The sequence below is a fragment of the Neophocaena asiaeorientalis genome, unplaced genomic scaffold (genome assembly GCF_003031525.2).
Source record: "Neophocaena asiaeorientalis asiaeorientalis breed wild unplaced genomic scaffold, Neophocaena_asiaeorientalis_V1.1 scaffold230, whole genome shotgun sequence".
In the NCBI taxonomy this organism is placed as follows: Eukaryota; Metazoa; Chordata; class Mammalia; order Artiodactyla; family Phocoenidae; genus Neophocaena; species Neophocaena asiaeorientalis.
Genome location: NW_020175186.1, coordinates 5741629 through 5762558, shown reverse-complemented (window position 1 = coordinate 5762558; position 20930 = coordinate 5741629). Strand labels below are relative to the sequence as shown.

Below are 20930 nucleotides of genomic sequence, written 5' to 3'. Positions count from 1 at the left end.
GCCCCAGAAGCAAGAGCTCTGATATCTGACGGCAGAAGAAGGTATACATCCCAGCTCAAAGACAGAGAGAATTTGTACTTCCTCAATCTTTTCGTTCTATTTGGGCCTTCATGGGATTAGATGACGCCTGCTGTATTTATGAGGGAAGATCTTTTCTTAGTCAACTGATTCAAATGCTAATCTCTTCTGGAAACACCCTGTCAGACATACTCAGAAAAAATGTTTTACCAGCTCTCTGGGCATCCCTTACCTCAGTCATTTTGACACATAAAGTTAATCATCACAAATCCACCTCTTATCAACTTGGCACATTTATGTATCTTTTAACCATACTCAATCTCCAAATAAAGATGATAAGACTATACTTCTGCCTAACATGATGAAACTATCCTTCCTACAACAGAAAATGCACCAATCCCTTTATCAGAAGAGGAGGTAAATTTATTTTGTTTTTTCTTTATGAAATTATGTTTTTGATATCTTATTTGGATACTCGATTAAAGCAACCCAAACTGGAGCTTGAGTCTCCAGTTCGTTAGAGTCAAGTTGAAGCTATTTTCACATTGCTGTATTGAAATGGAAGCAATGCATTTCATGCTATTTAACACAAATCAGAATATTTTGGGTGAATTTAGACAAGCTGAGTAACAGCAGTTCTCATAGATCCAAAGATCCTCCCACATTTTCCTGTAAGGTGGAGGAAGTCATCAGAATTATTCTCTTATTATTGGGGAATGCTAGAAAGGAACTATAGAGCTCTCCATGCTTAAGGTTAATTACACTCAGAGAACTATCGCTTGGGGAGATAATGGTCCACTAGCTCTCTCAAGGGAAGGCTTAGTTATGGATAAAATCACACATCAGCTTCCTGATCAATTTCACAGTCCTACATCAGTGCTTCTCTTATATATGGTTGCACAATAAACAAAGGGTTGTGGGATGGACCCCCCTCTACCTACTAGCAAAAGTCACATCATACTACCATTACAGAGCCTTATTTAGGTACTGATGTCTTTAAATGCAAATATAACAGAGTCTGAGAAGCAGAAACTCTATTACTAAACAACACTCTAAAGGGATTATGTCTTATCTAAACCAATGTTTTTCAAATTAAGAATCACCCGGGTTGGGAAGAGTGTTGTCAAGTCCACGTTAAAAAATGTTTACCCGTAGTCCTATTTATTTAGAACTTACTGAAGAATTTCTCAAAATCTTAATTTTTAAAAACTCCTCACATGATTTTAATAATCGTGTACATGTGAAACACATTTTTTAGTAAAACTGGCCTGCACATTAGAATCACCTGGAGAAGTTAAAAAATAAATACAACTAATGTCTAGACTCCACATACCAAGATGCTGAGTCAATTTTTCTTTTTTTTTAAATTTATTTTTATTGGCATATAGTTGCTTTACAATGTTGTGTTAGTTTCTGCTGTAGAGCAAAGTGAATCAGCTATACGTATACATAGATCCTCTCTTTCTTGGATTTCCTTCCCATTTAGGTCAGCACAGAGCACTGAGTGTAGAGTTCCCTGTGCTATATGGTAGGTTCTCAATAGTTCTCTATTTTATACATAGTATTAATAGTTTATATATGTCAACCCCAATCTCCCAACTCATCCCAACCCCCTTCCCCTCTTGGTAACCATACGTTTGTTCTCTACATCTGTGTCTCTATTTCTGCTTTGCAAATAAGATCATCTATATCATTTTTCTACATTCTACATATATGTGTTAACATATGATATTTGTTTTTCTCTTTCTGACTTAACTTCACTCTGTATGACATTCTCTAGGTCCATCCACGTCTCTACAAAGAACCTAATTTCATTCCTTTTTATGGCTGAGTAATATTCCACTGTATATATGTACCACATTTTCCTTATCTGTTCATCTCCTGATGGACATTTAAGTTGCTTCCATGTCCTGGCTATTGTAAACAGTGCTGCAATGAACACTGAGGTGCATGTGTCTTTTTGAATTATGGTTTTCTCTGGCTATATGCCCAGTAGTGGGATTGCTGGGTCATATGGTAGTTCTATTTTTAGTTTTTTTTTTTTTTTAAGAAGATGTTGTGCGTAGGAGATTATTAATTAATTAATTAATTTTTGCTGTGTTGCGTCTTCATTTCTGTGCGAGGGCTTTCTCTAGCTGTGGCAAGCGGGGGCCACTCTTCATCGCGGTGTGTGGACCTCTCACTATCGCGGCCTCTCTTGTTGTGGAGCACAGGCTCCAGACATGCAGGCTCAGTAGTTGTGGCTCACGGGCCTAGTTGCTCCGCGGCATGTGGGATCTTCCCGGACCAGGGCTCGAACCCGTATCCCCTGCATTAGCAGGCGGATTCTCAACCACTGCGCCACCAGGGAAGCCCTATTTTTAGTTTTTTAAGGAACCTCTGTACTGTTCTCTATAGTGGCTGTATCAATTTACATTCCCACCAACAGTGCAAGAGGGTTCCTTTTTCTCCACACTGTCTCCAGCATTTACTGTTTGTAGATTTTTTGATGATGGCCATTCTAACCAGTGTGAGGTGATACCTCATTGTAGTTTCGATTTGCATTTCTCTAATTAGTGATGTTGGCATCCTTTTATGTGTTTGTTGGCAATCTGTATATCTTCTTTGGAGAAATGTCTATTTAGGTCTTCTGCCCAATTTTTGATTGGGTCATTTGTTTTTTTGATGTTGAGCTACATGAGCTGTTTGTATATTTTGGAGATTAATCCTTTGTCAGTTGCTTCGTTTGCAAATATTTTCTCCCATTCTGAGGGTTGTCTTTTCCTCTTGTTTATGGTTTCCTTTGCTGTGCAAAGGCTTTTAAGTTTAATTAGGTTCCATTTGTTTATTTTTGTTTTTATTTTCATTTCTCTAGGAGGAGGGTCAAAAAAGATCTTGCTGCGATTTATGTCAAAGAGTGTTCTGTCTATGTTTTCCTCTAAGAGTTTTATAGTGTCTGGTCTTACATTTAGGTCTTTAATCCATTTTTAGTTTATTTTTGTGTGTGGTGTTAGGGAGTGTTCTAATTTCTTTCTTTTTGAGTCAGTTTTTCTGAGATTGGTCCTGGTCATCAGTATTTTATAAAAACCCTCCATGTGATACTACAGTGAGGACAGGGCTAACAACTACTGATGTAGAATTGGAAAACTGATGTTCACAGCAACCTCATTAATTCCTACTGCTTACACCTGGCTTATCTCATTCACTTATATTACTCTCTTGGCCTTTAAATGTAACTGAGTCTACAACCTATAAATACTGAGCACTCTCTGCACTAGAAAGTGTAGCTGCTTGGAAGCAGAGATTTCAAAGACTAAAATCTAGGGAACTGAAATCAGGTTAGAGAGAGAGCGTTCATGCTGGTACAGGTGGAAGCTGCTTTTGGAAGGGACCCAGATCGGGGCCTCCACCAAGGTAGTAGATGCTTATGGGACTTACTGAAGGGAGAGGAGCAGCTAGTGACAAGGAAGGACAACAAAAGTCGAAAGAGAGTGGAGCAAACAAAAAAAGAATTTATGCCTCTCTCTTTTTTTTTTTTTTTTGTGATACGCGGGCCTCTCCCTCTGTGGCCTCTCCCGTTGCGGAGCACAGGCTCCGGACGCGCAGGCTCAGCGGCCATGGCTCACGGGCCCAGCCGCTCCGCGGCATGTGGGATCTTCCCAGACCGGGGAACGAACCCGTGTCCCTTGCATCGGCAAGCAGACTCTCAACCACTGCGCCGCCAGGGAAGCCCTATGCCTCTTTCTTGACAAGAAAAGTAGACCAAAATATTGCTTTGGGAAATCTTAACAAAACGTATAGAACTTTTCAGGTTTGCCTTCAGTGGGACTATTTTGTTTGTTTGTTAAATTTGATAAAGTCCTGGTTCTTTGTCCTTTCATATGTTTTGGCCACCTCATGGCGTGAATGATTTGCTCAAGGCACTGATACACCAGTAAGGGCAGGAAAAAAGCAACTGAATTCCTCCTAATTCAAGGGCTCAAAGCAGGACATTGAAGGATCAAGCCTGAACATTACCCATAAGGGTGCAGGCCAGAAGCTTCCAAAATTCTTATTTATTTTTACTATTTTAAAATTGAGATATAATTGACATGTAACATTGTATTAGTTTTAGGTGTACAACATAACGATTTGATATACGTATATACTGCAAAATAATTTTTGGTAGTTTTAGGAAAGTATATCAAGAAACAAGGGCACTCTCCTTAAAATTAACCCAATGGTCTTATCATTTAACTGGACATAAACATTTGAAAATCTTAACTATATCCCTAATTCAAACCAAACTCCTTAGCTTGGGAATCCAGTGCCCCTCCCACTTAAGTCCCAAATTATCTTCTTAGGCAACATCCCACCATTTTCTGTATGCTACTCTCTTCTCATATTATTCAGATTTTTTTTGCGGTACGCGAGCCTCTCACTGTTGTGGCCTCTCCCGTTGCGGGCTCACGGGCCCAGCCGCTCGGCGGCATGTGGGATCCTCCCGGACCGGGGCACGAACCCGCGTCCCCTGCACCAGCAGGTGGACTCTCAACCACTGAGCCACCAGGGAAGCCCCCTCTATTCAGATGTTTTCTTGTCTCTGCACATTCACTCACACTGTCAGAGACCTATCTGTTCTTCAAACTACAGCAAAAATGTTCCTTCCTGCCCCAAACCTTCTTGACTTCTTCCTTCCTTGGAAGTAAATTGCAGACTATTTTATTTCTACTTCTCACTAACCTTATATTCTATATTGTATGGTTTTGGAACATGTTTCAATATACAAAGATGTGAAGGCCAAATTGTTGAGAAATTTATATTTCTAAATTACTTTGGCAGTCAATAGAGGAAAAAGAGATAGACTTGTTTAACTTATGTTTCTATTCTGCCTTATTTCCTTTGCTATCACCTGATATCTTTTCCATCATGAAGAGTTTCAGCAGATACTTTCCATTTTGTCAACTAGATTGAAGCCTAGCTTTGAATCTATTAAATACAGCTGTTGTCATTTGCTGTTCCTCAAGCCCAGACATGATAGATCTGTTATCATGTCAAAGTTCCAGAACTAAAATTTCATTTCACTTATTACAAGTGAAAGCACAGAGTACAAGTTCCATATTTCCTATTATCATTTGAAGGGTAAGAATCTCCCTTCCTCTAATGTAATGTCTCTATAATGCAGGGTTGATTTGCTTCTTGGGGAGAATATTATTGAATCACATTCTTTGTTTGGGATTCTGTTTGTTTGTGTTTGTTTTTAATATTTTAATAGCTTTCTGTCATGTGATTGTGGGAATGACCCCCTGACCCCTCTAGCAATTCAAGTTCATAGTACCCCTAATTGTCTGATTACATTTCCTAGTGGAACACCTACATGATTCACATCTATCTGCATTTTCAAACTTAAAAGTACACTGTTTATTAGATAGTAGATATTACATATATATAGAAAGTTTCATGGTGGCATAAACTAGGGTTGTTAAAACGCTTATGTCCTTGTTTTCATGTTGAATGTTGTTAAAAACATTTTAAATAAATCTTACAATTTGAGTATCGCACTCAGGGGTACTCAGATATTCTTCCTTTGTAGTCTCAACTTGAGAGCTCTCATGGGCTTCAGAAGTGGTTTGTTGAGCCTTGAGAGAGAAAGAGAGAGAACATTAAAAAAAGAGAGAAATAGATTCAACAGAGAGATCCTAGGACTATTGTAAAACATGATACAATGGCAACATCACACTTAAAGAAGAAGAATAAAATGAAAATTTATATATATCAGAGAACTTAAAAACTGCACCTTAAATATTAACTGTGAAATTAAATAATTTCTATTCAATTTTATATTAGTGCTGTCCAATGGGATTATTTTCCCACTGGAAATATTTATTTCTTGCATAATAAGCTTTTATTTTAAGGATCCTGGTTCCTCAAAAACACAGGAATCCTATCGTTTCTCTTTATTTTAAACCCCAGTATATCTGGGAAATAATAAGCACACATCTTGTTTTTTTAATAGGAAATAAGATGTTTTCTAATATCTCACTGTAATTTACAAAAGAGAATTATATTCACTCCAATGCTTCACTAACCTGGAGGAAGGCGATCTCCGCGTCTTACTCTTCCGCCATCTTCCCTATTTCTTTTTCCTAAATATTATTATAAATTTCTCTGTGCTACTTTCTACACGGAAATGCCAATGCACACGATCCAAGTTAGGTCTTTGGAACCTTCATTCTTGAAATTAAATACTGACTAGATTAAAAAGAGGTCTTAAATAGGTACATTAGTTCCAGTAGGGTGACTTGTCCAAGTTGTTTCTACAATGAGACACTTCTTATGGTTCACATTCCCAGTCTTCTGAAGCACCCTCTGGTTCTGCCCATTCGCAGCTTTTTTACTTCTGTCTTCTCCTGGATAGTATGAGCTCCTGATGTTCTACCATTAAAGCTCCTTCATTTAATTTGGTGAGGGTCAATGTTGATTGCTTGTAATCACAGAGACTTGAATGATACTGGGAGTCAATCAATAAAATAAAACTGACAGGGCTTCCCTGGTGGCACAGTGGTTGAGGGTCCGCCTGCTGATGCAGGAGATGCGGGTTCGTGCCCCGGTCCGGGAGAATCCCGTGTGCAGCGGAGTGGCTGGGCCCGTGAGCCATGGCCGCTGGGCCTGCGCGTCCGGAGCCTGTGCTGCGCGACGGGAGAGGCCACAGCAGTGAGAGGCCCGCGTACCGCAAAAAAATAAATAAATAAAAAATAAAACTGACGGTACAACATAAGGCTGAGATAGATGTTTGCCATTGAAACCAACAGGAGGGAAACCTAACCCAGCTAGGTAAGCTGTAAAAAATAACACCAGGTTCACCAATGATGGAGATTACATTTTAGAGTAGGTATTCAATATTTTCCTTAAAATATAAATATGCCCATATTGATAAATGTTAATGTGTGCTTAATTATATTTTCTTATGCAAATATTGTGTATTTACAAAAATGCTCCCAGATTTTGGTGGTGAGACTTAGGTAAGAAATATGTGCAGAATAAAAGGTTTTAGCTATCTGCCTATCTATCTATCTATCTATCAATCATCTATCTACCTATCATCTATCTATTTTTGTAGGCCTTTGCTATTTTGGACAAAATATAAAAGGGACTTCATTTACAATTAAGTTCAGAAAGAGCAGGGGGAAAAGAATGACAGTGCAACTTTACTCCTCCATAAGTTTGCCAAAGGCTACCCTTGTGCTCATACATTAAAAAACTGGGGTGCCTGGTTTGTCAATTTTTACATCTATTTATGAAAGTTATCTCAACTCTGCTTCAGAAAAAAAATTACATATATTTATTACTTTTAACAACTGGAGGAAATTATACATCACTTCACCAATGTGAGCAACAATGCATGAAAAGTTAAATTACTTTAAATACAAAACCTTAGTATTTAATTGCAGAACTGGTTGCATTAAGCGTAATACATGCAATCCTTAATGTAGGCATTTGCTATCAGTGAAATGGCTCCTTTTATTTTATTTTATTTTATTATTTATTTATTTATTTTTGGCTGCGTTGGGTCTTCATTGCTGTGTGTGGGCTTTCGCTAGTTGTGGCGAGCGGGGGCTACTCTTCCTTGCAGTGTGCGGGCTTAGCCTTGCGGTGGCTTCTCTTGCTGCTGAGCACAGGCTCCAGGCACACGGGCTTCAGCAGTTGTGACTCTCGGGTTCTAGAGTAAAGGCTCAGTAGTTGTGGCACGTGGGCTTAGCTGCTCTACGGCATGTGGGATCTTCTCAGATCAGGACTTGAACCCGTGGCCCCTGCATTGGCAGGCGGATTGTTAACCACTGCGCCACCAGGGAAGCCCCAATGGCTCCTTTTAGAAAGAAGCCTTATTGAGTCTGATGAATTAACAAAGAATGGGAACTGATTTTGGGGAATGATAATGTATTTTGGGGTTAAAGAAATGTGAATTCTGGTTCTGGATTAGCACATAAATAAATAAGGGCCTTAGACAACATATACAACTTTGAAGGGCCTCAGTTTTCTGCTGCCCTGCTAAATTAGGTCAAGAACACCTAAATTGCAGTATGTTTTTTGTCGTTTTTTTTATTTGTTTGTTTGTTGTTTAGGTAAAGGTAAAAAGGAGAGAGTTCTAAAACAAAATGAGGTTTGTGAGAATTAAAAATAGTACATGAACATGCTTCAAGGAGGAACTTTCAAAAGTGGAAAAGTAAGTTATGTCAAGTAGTTGATGGATTTGACCTCCAGATTGAGGAGTTTAGACTCTATCCACTAAGGAACGGAGAATTTAGGTGGTATATAAACAATAATACTTAACACCTTGACAACCTTAGACAGAATTACTTACAGGGTTGGTGCTTGTTAACTTCAGTCATTGCCACACAATTCAGTTAACTTTGTGTACATACATACACACACATTTTTATATACTATAAAATAACACCTATGGAGATTTAGAAGAAAAAGTTTTCATGGGTATTTCTAAACTTAATTTCTAAATAACACAGTTGGTAATGAATTATGAAGTAAATGTAATGTAAATAATAGCAAATGTTGTTTATTCAAGAGAATTATTCTAAATTAATCATGAGAAATAGAATATTAGTGTTTCCAAAGTGTTTTGAATATGAATACTGCTCTACTAAACTGAATTACTAATTACTTGACAAGTAATAAATGTCTATTAATATTTCAAAATGACACAAATCTTTGTTTATATCAGAAAGAATCATTTAACAATAATTTATTTTCTGAATAATTTCCAAAGAATAATCAGTAAATATGTTGCTTATGCCCTGTGGTATTGCTGACAACTTTCAAATCCTAGAATAAGTCAGGAAACTGATTATCACATATATGGATGTATGTGGCCCATATGCACAAGGAGGACGATTTGAAAATGGGTTGGAAGAGTGCATGGATATGGTATGATTAAAATTTGGAAAAAGGAAGTTAATTTAGGTGGGAGTAAATGAGTAAAGTGACCCTTCAAAAGGGTCTGGAGCCTTGATCACATGCTTGCTGCAGTTCACAGATGGCTGCTAACATAGGTGGAAGCTACAAATACCCTCAAACCTTATGAGGCTTTAAATATTATTCTACAAAACCACATTCCAAGATGTGAAACTCTGAAGTCATTTTTAAGAAGGTAAAGTATGTGACACCAAAATATACCATACTGCTCACATTTCTTCCTCTGACAGTAGCCTCAAGAAACCTCAGAAATCAGGCCTCCATAATGTCAGCTTCAGAGGTAAGCCTGATAAAACTTTAAGCTCAATAACTTGTTGGGTAATCATTTGCTCCACAAACAGTCATTTATCACCTACTCTATTGGTTAGTGGAAGGCGTGAATGAGGAAGGAAGGAGGACATAAAAATGAACAAACAGGATCTCTGTCTTTACAGAATCTATTATTATGGTAGAGTATAAAACAGATTTTTATCTAAATGTCACTTGTATGTTGGAAAAAAATGGAAAAATTCAGAAGTAGGGAGATACATGGATCAACTGCAGTGTATATCTACAAGGAAATAATGTATAAAATAATTCAAATGAATTTTGCAATGAATTTTAAAGAAATGCATTACATCACTCATAAAATGTTAACCAACTGTGTCACCTTCCCTGAACAACTTAGTATCTCTGTTCTTCAGTTTATTCATATGAAAAATGAGGATAATCCTGTATGATGGTAGATCCATGTCATGATACAACTTTCAGAACAAACAGAATTTATAATACCAAGACTAAACCCTAATGAACACTGTGGACTTTGGGCGATTAAGATGTGTTAATGTAGGTTCATCAGCTGTAACAAATGCACCACTCTGGTGAGGGATGTTAATAATGGAGGAGGCTGTGGGTGTTAGGAGAGGGGATATGTGGGGACTTATACTTTCTGCTTAAATTTGCTGTGAACCTAAAACTGCTCTGAAAAACAAAGTCTATTTAAAATGAGACAAAAAATTAATAGTATTGAATTATAACCTAAAATCTAAAATAAATACCCACGAGTCCATGCTGATATAAATAAATGATTGAATCAATAAATAGAAGGACAAATAAATAGAAAGGACAAATATTTTTTTACAGAAGAATTCTCAGTAACATATTAGACACTCTCCTCTTCAGTAGGTGGAGAATAGGCTTCCCTTGAGTATAGGCTGAAATTAGTGATTCACTTCCAAAGAATAAGGTATGGAAAAGGACAAATACTAGCATTGTGGAGAAATCTGGCAGGCACCATCTTAACCAAGTGATGAGGGTTAACATCACCAATAATGTCATATATCCCTGGTATGATGATAAGAACACCGTGCCTCTGTGGTATTATTCACAAAAATCCATAACCCCCGTCTAAGTACAAAAACACATCAGACAGACCCACACTGGGGGACATTCTATAAAAATATCTGACCACTAGTCCTCAAAAGTGTCAAGGACATGAAATACAAGGAATGAAAAACTGTCAGACAAGAGGAGACTGAGACATGATGACTGAATGCAATGTGTTGCCCTGAATTGGATCCTGAAACAGAACAAGACGTTAGTAGAAAAGCTGGTGAAACCCAAGTTAGGTCTGTAGTTTGGTAACAGTATTATACCATTGCCAGTTTCTTAGTTTTGATAAATACGTCACAGCTGTGTTTAGATGTTAACATTAAGGGATGTAAAGGATATACAGGAACTCTCTGTACTATTTTCTTAATGTTTTTCTAAGTTTAAAGTTATTTCAAAAGAAAAAAAATATTTTAATGAGGATAATAAAAAGTCTTCCTTCTAGAAACCTGTGAGGATTAAATAAGTTCACATGGGTATAGCACAACTCAATAACAATGCCAGCTACTATTAGTATTATTACTATTATTTGCTAAAATTGTCCATGACAAATATGCATTAATTTCATAATAAAATAATTAATATATTATTATAAATGATTATTGTTGGGTGACCTTATGTCTATGAGCATATAAATACGCCAAAGTATTGATACCATACATATGTTCAAAATAGGAGTTTATCTCAAAGCACAAGCAAATGGCTAAAAGTGAAAGAAAAAAACGCCTAGGAAATCAGGCATAGTCTTATTGAATGTTTTTTCACATATTTTAAAGTGGAAAATTAAAACATTTTATCTATTTTGTGCCAAAGAAATATTAAGCATTTGGAGAAGCTAGAGGAGGTCTGTTTTGAACATCGTGGCAGTAAAAACTTAATGAAACTAAGGTCATGTTTCTGATTGTCTCAGTAGTGACGTAATACAAGTTGGAATTTTACTGGGCCGTTGCTGGCCTTCAGCAGCATCAGCAGGAGGGATGAGGAAGAAGTGAGGGCTGACACTTCAGGGAGATACAGGGGTACCTTCTCAGTTGTGAAGAATGGCTCTAGGGCTTCCCTGGTGGCGCAGTGGTTGAGAGTCCGCCTGCCGATGAGGAGGACACGGGTTCGTGCCCTGGTCTGGGAAGATCCCACATGCCGCAGAGCGGCTGGGCCCATGAGCCATGGCCGCTGAGCCTGCACGTCCGGAGCCTGTGCTCCACAACGGGAGAGGCCGCAACAGTGAAAGGCCCGCGTACCGCAAAAAAAAAAAAAAAAAAAAAAAATAGCTCTAGATGGGGGTCCAATGTTTATAATGTCAGATTTGTGTGACAATTTTAGGCATAGCTGGGTAACTGTGTGGGGAGGTTGGTAGGAAGGGGTTTACATCAGTCAGATGAAACAGTATTACTGGGAGCAGGTAATAATGAAAGTACCATTATCATTACACAGTCTTATTCAGGTCAGGGACTCAAGGAGACGTAGGGAATAGGAGGATATTGTTTTTTGCCTAAGTGAGAGACCTGGGAAACGTCCATCAGGATTTCTTAAATGCTCAGCAAAGCAGGTTGGCATTCATGGAAGGATCCCGATTCTAGTATTAATGGGAAACTGAATTCCTAATCTATGAAAATAAGGTGAATACCGGTTTTAGAAATGGTCAGTTTTGTAGAGAGGGAGTAGGGAATGTTGCCCCTTGTGTCTTTATAAAAGCAACCAGGGAACGTCTCTGTTATCTACATCCATTGATACCATGGTGCCACAGGTGATATAGAGGATTCTCCTACATATGTTTTACCTGTATCAGGAATGATTCTGGAATAGATTAGAATCCAGTAGTAAATTTAGCCATGGAGAATGAGCAGTGGCAAAATTAAAGGTTCCCAGGGATTCAGCACACTCACTAGCCACATTCTGTATTTTAATCAAGGTCTGGACAATAAGGTTATTTTTTTTAAAAAAATTAAAAACTGTTTCGTAAAAACAAAAACAAAAACTATTTGGTGTGTCTCAGATAACTTAAATATGGCAGTTGTATCACCATCCATGAAAAGGACATTCATAGGCATTCACGGCTTTTATGTTTTATTTAAAAATAAAATTAGAATATCTTACAAAGTCTATTGGAAACTAAATGACTGGAACCCCATGCTCACTTTTCAATTGATTCTAGTGTAACCTCAAATGGGATAACTAACAAAAGTAGGAGGATGAATTAAGACAAAGCTGTTTCCATCATGGGTACTGAAATTCATGGCATACTCATGACTAATGATGAAATATGAAAAGCACATGTGTCTAACATGAAAATTCGCAGCCACTGCTGTCATTAAAATGAATATGTTTACTCTCCATGATAGAATTATTTTATGGATGTGAACAGCCTTAGAGACAGATATGGTTGCTCATGAACACATTGTGATTTGGCTAATGTGGGATCATTCTCTCTCCCAGATTCTTCATTTATTAATTTATTCATTTGTTTGTTCATTCATCTAACATTTACTATTAGTCACAATGTATTACGATGAGCATTAGAGGAACTCTAATAATGAAGATATGCCCCAGCACCCCCTAGGAGTTTGCTGTTCTGAATTAAAACATCAACCATTATGTGACATTTAGTGGCATCATTAGTAAATTTCCAGAAGCATCAGTGATTTTAATTTTTTTTATATAATGGAAATATAGGATCAGCTGATAATCTCTTACCTACCATAAGAAGCTAATACTAACTGAGCACTTGTGAGTGTGCTGTACATGCATTACCATATATCATATAAGAGGTTAGTATCCAAAATATATAAAGACCTCAAACAACTCAGTAGCAAGAAAACCCAACAATTCAATACAAAAAAAAATAATGTTCAGAGATTCTAAACAGACATTCCTCCAAAGAAGACATACTGATGGGCAACAAGCACACGAGAAGATGTTCAGCATAACTATAAGGGAAATGCAAATCAAAACCACAATAAGACATCACCTCACAAGTGTTAGAAAGGCTATTAACAAAAAGCCAAGGAATGTTGGAGAGCACATGGGCCAAAGGGAACCCTCATACACTGTTGGTGGGAATATAAAGTGGTGTAGCCGTTATGAAAATGGTATGGAAATTCCTCAAAATATTAAGAATAGAACTATCATACGTTGCAGTGATTCCACTTTTGGCTATTAATCCAAAAAAATTTTAAAAACCCACTAATTTGAAAAGATATACACACCCCTATATTTGTTAACAGCATTATTCATTTACAATAGACAAGATGTGGAGACTACCTAAGTGACCACTGACAGATGAATTGATAAAGAAAATGTGGTACATGTATAGTGGAATTTTCTTTGGCCATAAAAAACAAATAAACTCTTGCCATGTGAAACAACATGGATGGACCTTGAGGACAATATACTAAGTGAAATAAGTCAGACAAAGAAAGACAAATACCACATGATCTCTCTTATATGTGGAGTCTAAAAACAAAGCAGCAAACAAAATAAAAACAAACACGCTTATAGATACAGAGAACAGACTGGTGGTTGCCAGTGGAAGGGGGTGGGATAGGAGAACTGGGTATAGGAAGTTAATTGCAAGGTAACAAATGGTAACTAGATTTATGGTACTGATCATTTTGTAGTATATACACTACATACGCTATATACAAAGTATTATGTTTACACCTGAAACTAATATGTTATATACTAATTTTACCTCAATTAACTAAAAGCAAACCAAAAAACCTCTGTTGCCAATGACCTAGTTTTGAGACCTAAGATGGGTTACTAGCCTCCATGAGCCTTAGTTTTCTCACTTATAACATCAGAATGCTGTACCACCTCACAATGTTCATCTTTACTTTAACTGAGAAAACTTATGCAAAGCCCTTAGCAGTAAATCAGTCACAGAATGAGTGCTCTATAAACTTTGTGTTGTGGTAACATAAGCAGTGCATATTTACATGTTCATCCATTTTTGTTAGCATATCTCTAAGATTCTAAGTAGTATGTTTTGAGAGAGCGGTTTGGTGTAGTAGGCTTGGCATAAGAAACCTGGGTTCATGTTTAAGATCCTTTTTAAGTAAAATGGTTATAGTAATATCTGCTCTACATATTGTGATGATCTAATAAAACATCTTATGGCAATAGCCATAAAAAACCTTGCAAATTAAACTTCTCACTATCATCATTATTATTGAACAATTGGAAACAAATTGGAATCCATGCAATAGCCTACAAAAGGGAAAAGTTTGCTCTTAGAGTATAATTGATGTGAATAACTTCCTAGGTTAGGTAGCTGCAAACACTCAGGAAATAGTCTTGCTTTCATAAAGAGGAGACCAAAGAGGGCCATAGATGCCATGGGAAAGCCTAACATCAGCACTCCAGGGGACTCAAAAACACTGTCTATGATCTCGCGAAATCCTGAATATCAATATGTTTCATATAGTAATGAAAAGCAAGGCTACTGCTTCTAATTTTCTTTGAAACATGTAAATCTAATTCACAGTGCACTGAGGGTAGATCAAGATGAAAAATAATTCTCTGCTCTTTCGTCAGTTCTGGCACAAAGAATATACTCACTTTTAGCAAATATAAAGACAGTATGTTTCCTATTGCTTTTGGAAATTCTTTTGTGGGAATTCTTTTGATGAATGCTCAAATTATTTTCTTATTGTCAAACTCCATGTGGAATTGTGTGATAGACACTTCTGCAGACATGGACAACAACAATATCTTTTTATACCAAATAAGTCTGAAAACAATAATATTTAACTTATTCTTATAACAAGCTTTTGAAGAAAATGGTATAGTTATTCCCATGTTACTGGTGACGAGTTGGTCTAAAAAGTTGCATCTGTTACACAGCTGATTAGTGGCAGAGTACAAATTCAAATCCAGGCAATTTGCCTTTAATGTCTTTGTTCTTAAACACTAGATATACTACTTGCTATAAATTCAGCATTTAAGTTTATTAGGCTCATTGCTTTATAATGTTAGCTCTATTTCACAAAAGACTAATCATAGTCTTTGGTTCAACTTCTCAACATCTCACAAATAATTGGCAAAAGCCAGGATTTACAATTGGCCTGTTGAATTCCAAATTCTGTGCATTGGTCTATTGAATTCCAAATTCTGTGCTCTCACACACATGATTCTTGGCACTGGGTATCTGACATTTAGCCACAGATTGCAACACAGGTTTCCAGGACAGTGATGTTAAAGAGAGAAGCTAGCAAATTCAGGGTGCCCACCTAATAGAGCTTGTTAGTGCCTGAAAAGGACCATTGGAAAGAAGCATAAGCCTGCCTCTGAAAAAGCTTGTTTAGCTTCTCTCTACATGCACTATGATGCTATTTAGACAGAACAGATTAGAATGTAACCCTAGTTAGCTTTAGCACACTGGAAATTAGTAAATTCTAGGTGAGTTTAATCCTATAGTAAATTAAATTGACTTGAATACACATAAATTTACTACCCTTCTTTAGAGTTTATTTTTAATGTTACTCTATCATTTTCAGTATAATGGTTACTTTTATTTTGCTATATTTTGTTTGAAGCAGCACTTTGTTTCATTGGCTCTCCTGTTTTCTAACTTCATCTCTCTTAAGGAAGTCCTCCTCTGCCCACCAAGATTGGAAAACATTGCAGGACACTAACAGGAGTGTTACAGAAGGAATTTAGAAATTGGAGCTAGCGTGCATGTGAGAGGAGGCGGATAAGGTTTTCCAAGGCATTTGGGACAAAAGGCTTCTCCAGAGTCAGTAAGGACCTAATTTTCACTGGTAAACTGCAGGCCATGGGGTATATCACCGTTTTTGAACTCCCCTCCATAAATCAAAATTTATCCACACCTTCATTCATCGTCACCAACTTATCTCCCCACTCAGAAGTTGGTATGTCCCTACTCCTCTCCATGTCCAACTCTTCACCTTGTGATCATATTTATATTCCTTGATGCTTCTTCTGGAATTTTAAATCCTTATTACATATCTCTAACTTTTGTCTTCATTACCTTTTCTCATTCTTCCCTTTCTCTCTTACTAAAAAAGTACACAATCCCCTGTGATCCTACTAAGGAGCCCCGCATCCATTTGTCCACTCTCCTCTTCTTCTCAGCTAAGTTCCTTAACAAAATCATCTAGTCTTCCCACCTTCACTTCTTCACAAATTCCTTCAAATTTCATGTCCTTCGCATTTCTCAAATCCACCCCCACCTCCTTTCCCACTGCTACTGTCTCATGGCTCTTACCAAGAATATTATTCTCCCAATAAATTTGTTTGCCTCTATTAGCTTGTCCTCCTAATCTTTTTCTCTGTTACTACTGGAATTATCTTCTTAAAATTGTAACCTTATCAGATTTCCCTTGTTAAAAATCTTCTAGTAGATTCCAGTTACTGAAAGATATATAATTAAATGAATGAATAATTTCCAGAGTGGAAAAAAGTATTGTCAACAAAATGATCATAGCAAGTTGATTAAATTCCACATAGATGTCCTTTTCTTCTGCAAGAGTTATAAGGAAATATCTCTTATAGATAGTTTTTTCTTTTTTTTTTTAGGATTAAGATTTTAGTGCATCTAAAGAGACAAAAGAAAGGTTAGATGAGAATATCTAGTGTTAAAGAAAAAATGTCCCTTGGATTGATAATCAATGGAGGGGATACTGGGATCTGTCTTACTTATGAACAGCCAACTGGTGATGAGTTGTTGGGTTGAAGGCACCACGAAAATCATTACTATTTGATGAGCATTGTAATGAAAATATAGGAAAAGAAAATGGAACAAGTCATCCGTTGGTTCTTCTACCATTTCTGCCGTGGAACCCAGCCACTCAGGCAGCCAGAGGAGTGGCAGTGGTCCAGCCACCCAGCACACGAAGTCCCCCAGTGCATCCAGCAGGAGCCCTCTTCACCAGGATGCCCAAGAGGAAGGTCTGGTCTGTCAAAGGGAGTGGTAATCAAGCATCGCAAGAGGTGAGTGTTGATGGTGTCATTTAACCTTCTAATGCAAACGTGTATTTGCAGCCAAAAAAGGTGGCTGGAATGGATGAATCTTTACCAAAAAAAAGTGCAAAAAAAAGGTAAAGAGGCTCAAGTGGCTAATCACGATAATAAAGAATATTTAGCTGCAGAAAACGGAGAAACTAAATAGGAGAGTCCATCTCCTCTGATGAAGCAGGGAGAAAGACGCCAAGTCTGATTAATAGCATGTATACCATATCATGTCAGTGGTTCCTGTCTCCCTTCTCGTACAACCCAAGAGAATATTTCTATCAATTATTTTTTAAATGCAAGTTTTTTAGTAGCTCTAGAAACATTTTTAAGAAGGAGGGAATCTCACCTTATCACATTTTTTTAAAGTGTAAATGCTTTGTTTTTAAGAGGTGAAATTATTTGCTGGTGGTGGTGTTGGTGGTGGTGATGTTTTTATTTGTTTGTTTTGGTACAACCAGAAAAGAGCAGCATATTGAATACAGGAGGTTTTGATTGTCTTGAGTATTAGTTTAACATCCATAGGTGGGGCAGTAGTTTTTATATCCTATAATACTCAGTACACTAAATGACAATTTGGAGTCACAGTTGTGCATTGAATATGTTTTGAACATTTTAAATTACTTCTATTCTCATGTTTTTTAGTATAGTTGTTTCCTAAAGAAAACTGCTCTTTGCTCTTGGCTCTTCCTGTCAGACTTACATGTACTCTGTAACATCTTTGGTAGTGGTAGTCCAATTTCCCTAGTAACTTTGTTAATGTGCTATGAAAGATTGAAAATTTGAGTCTGTAGTGTATATTATATTAAACTGTAAATTAGTGAGAGTTACGATATAACAGTGTATCAACATTTGAAGATATTGGTACTTGATATACTCTTAAGAAAAATTTGCATACAAATTTCAGGCCAGAAAGTCACTGGAATAACTGTTTAAAAAAGGATTACAACTACATGCCTTTTAAAATTTTGTTACAAACATTAAGAAATGTGTATAACCGTTAAAATCTCAATTATAAAAGAAAAAAGAGGAAAATGGAAACTGGTGGTCATTCTTAACATAAAAGATATTCAGTAGTGTTTTCTCTGAATATCAATATGTCTTCCTAGACTTATGTAAATTAACATTTCTACCAAAAATGTTTTATTCTTATGTTATTTTAATTTCAGAAGGATTTGCTAACATATGTCTTTAACATATACCTTCATAACATAACATGTCTTTAACATATACCTTCATAACATAACATATGTCTTTAACATATACATTCAGAGAAGTATCCAACTAATCAATTTCTATAAGTAATATTCTTATTATACATGTATCAAGGATGAAGAATAAATGAAAATCTGGTTTCAGACCATTCCAGGGTACAAATATGCACACCAATAATAGAAAGAAAGCATCAAAGGGCCCTTGTTGCTTCAATTTTTATATTTACTAGATTAAATATATATCATAATTTACAACATTAGCTGAAAATATTTATATTATATGCATATATAATATGTATGTTTATATAGTAACAAGTGAAATATTATATAATTTTAACTTAGACTTAACTTCCTTGCCACATATATGCCACATCTGCTGGGAAGTAATTAAGCAAGCAATTATGACCTCCTCGGACCAAAAATGAAACCCAAACAAAATTTCTTAGATGTAATGTTATATTTTATACAAATGTTTTAGACTCGTGTTTTCATCTTTATTCTCACAATAATCCTGGACGTACAAAGATATAAAACATGTATTTTTAGCATGGAAAGAACACAAACTGGTTGGTGTTACAGATAACTAAATGGTTAGCTAAGGACAGAGAGGTGATAGAGAAACAGATCTGTCTAAAATTGAAAACCTTTAGGCTCGTTGGGAAATCTCTTCCAGAAGCAGGAAAGTGGAGGAAAAGGGCAGCCTTACTTCTTCGATTCCTTTCCTACTCCTAGAGTAAGAATTTTAATAGTTTCCAACTTTGGCTGTAAATATAAATAATCTGGGAGCTTTAAATAATCCCCCAAACTAGCCTGTACTTCTGCTGAATTATATTAAAATGTAAGTATTGACATCAGATATAAATGATGCTTCCAATGATTAAAAAAAAATGCAGCCTAGGTTGAGACCCTTTGGTCTATGATGATTTCAGGTGCACTGTTTTGAGAGTCCTTAGAAATTACTTTGCAACAGATTTTTGGCAGAAAAAGTGAAATACAAATCCCCCTTGCTCTAAACCTCCGGGAACCAAGCAGAATGCAATTTTCACTTGGATGCCTTCAAGCTCCTGAATAGGGCCACTGTTGCCTGCTGCCCTAAAATGACTTTGGCATTTCTACCAAACTGGAAAAAAAAAAAATAAGCAAATCATCCTTGTCCAATTAAGTTGATGCCATGGTTGTGACCTTTACCAATGTCAACTGCAGCTAAATCCAAGGCAGTGAGTTGCATGGAAAGAAAAACAAAGAAGATGGTGACTGCCTGGGGTGGGAATGAAATAATGAGCTTTCCTAACACAATTTCATCATTTTTTAAATCTACACTACTTTTCTGAATTGCTTCTCATTTCTGCTCTCTTTCAATTTTCTCCTTTCTTTACAGCATTTACAATTGTGATCACTGACATTAAATGTATTGTGAGGATGCATCCACACTTTTATGCTAAAAAAGCTGTAGTTGTACTTATTTGAATAAATGTGTTCTTACATCTGCACAATAGTTTTTGTTTTAATTAATATCCTACCAGAAACCTTCTTTAAATCTTCTCAAAGTGTTATCCTCATCTCCAGTACTTATGAATTCATATACTTATTGACTGTTTCTCAGTGTCAGACACTACTACATATGCTAAATGCTGTATGTTAATTTTCTTATTTAATCTTCCCAACAGTTCTGTAAGGTTGGTGCTGTTATTGTCTTCATTTTATACATATGGAAGCTTAGTCTCAGAGAAGTTGAGTTGATCAAGATTTCAAAATTAGAAAGTTGTAGAAAAAATATGTTTACTTAGTCTGACTAGTGAATCTTATCTCTCTAAATTTTTTTCCCTTGTATTTATGTTCATTATACACGATTTCTTAGATGTAAATGAAAAGCACAGCCTAATTACATAGGCAGAAGTCCCTCTGGGCCCTCAAGAGTCTTGGCTGGAACACTTGGGACAGAAACACAAGCCTTTTCTATTTTTATAGTTCCCTGCCCTGATGTGGTGATTGGTGAGTTTCAGCCCAGGAAGCAGATGACCCCGTGGTGGTCATCTCAGCCATCTCCCTAAGCCATAAGACCTGTGGGAGCCTGGTGCAGGCAGCAGCCACATCCCCTCTCCTGAGGCCCCTGTCCCAGTAGAGGGACCAAGGCAGGGAGGAGCAGAGACCCAGCCAGATGAGCTTAGGTTCCTCTGCATCCTGTCCTGCAGAGATACCAGCCCTGAGGGGGAAGAGGAGAGAGGAAGGGAGGAGCCTGGCAACTGGCTTTGTCCAGCATTTTTCTCATCTTGTTTAATCCTCCCAGTAAATATCATCTCACTGGTGTATGGAGTGAATCCTAGCTCTTAAACCCTCTATCGTGCAGCTGTAAACACCAACAACATTGCTGTATTAATAATTCATAGTTTTCACCTAAAAGGGTAGACTCTCAGT

At 36.9% G+C, this 20930-nt stretch overlaps 1 protein-coding gene across 1 annotated transcript in view; it reads right to left on the bottom strand.

The window, feature by feature from the left end:
- The window catches only part of LUZP2 (leucine zipper protein 2), a 428758-nt gene that overhangs the window by 13509 nt on the left and 394319 nt on the right, over positions 1-20930 (bottom strand). Inside the window, exon 10 of the mRNA XM_024764721.1 lies at positions 5523-5615. Coding sequence (XP_024620489.1) covers positions 5523-5615 — 93 coding nt within the window. The remainder of the gene's footprint in view (positions 1-5522; positions 5616-20930) is intronic.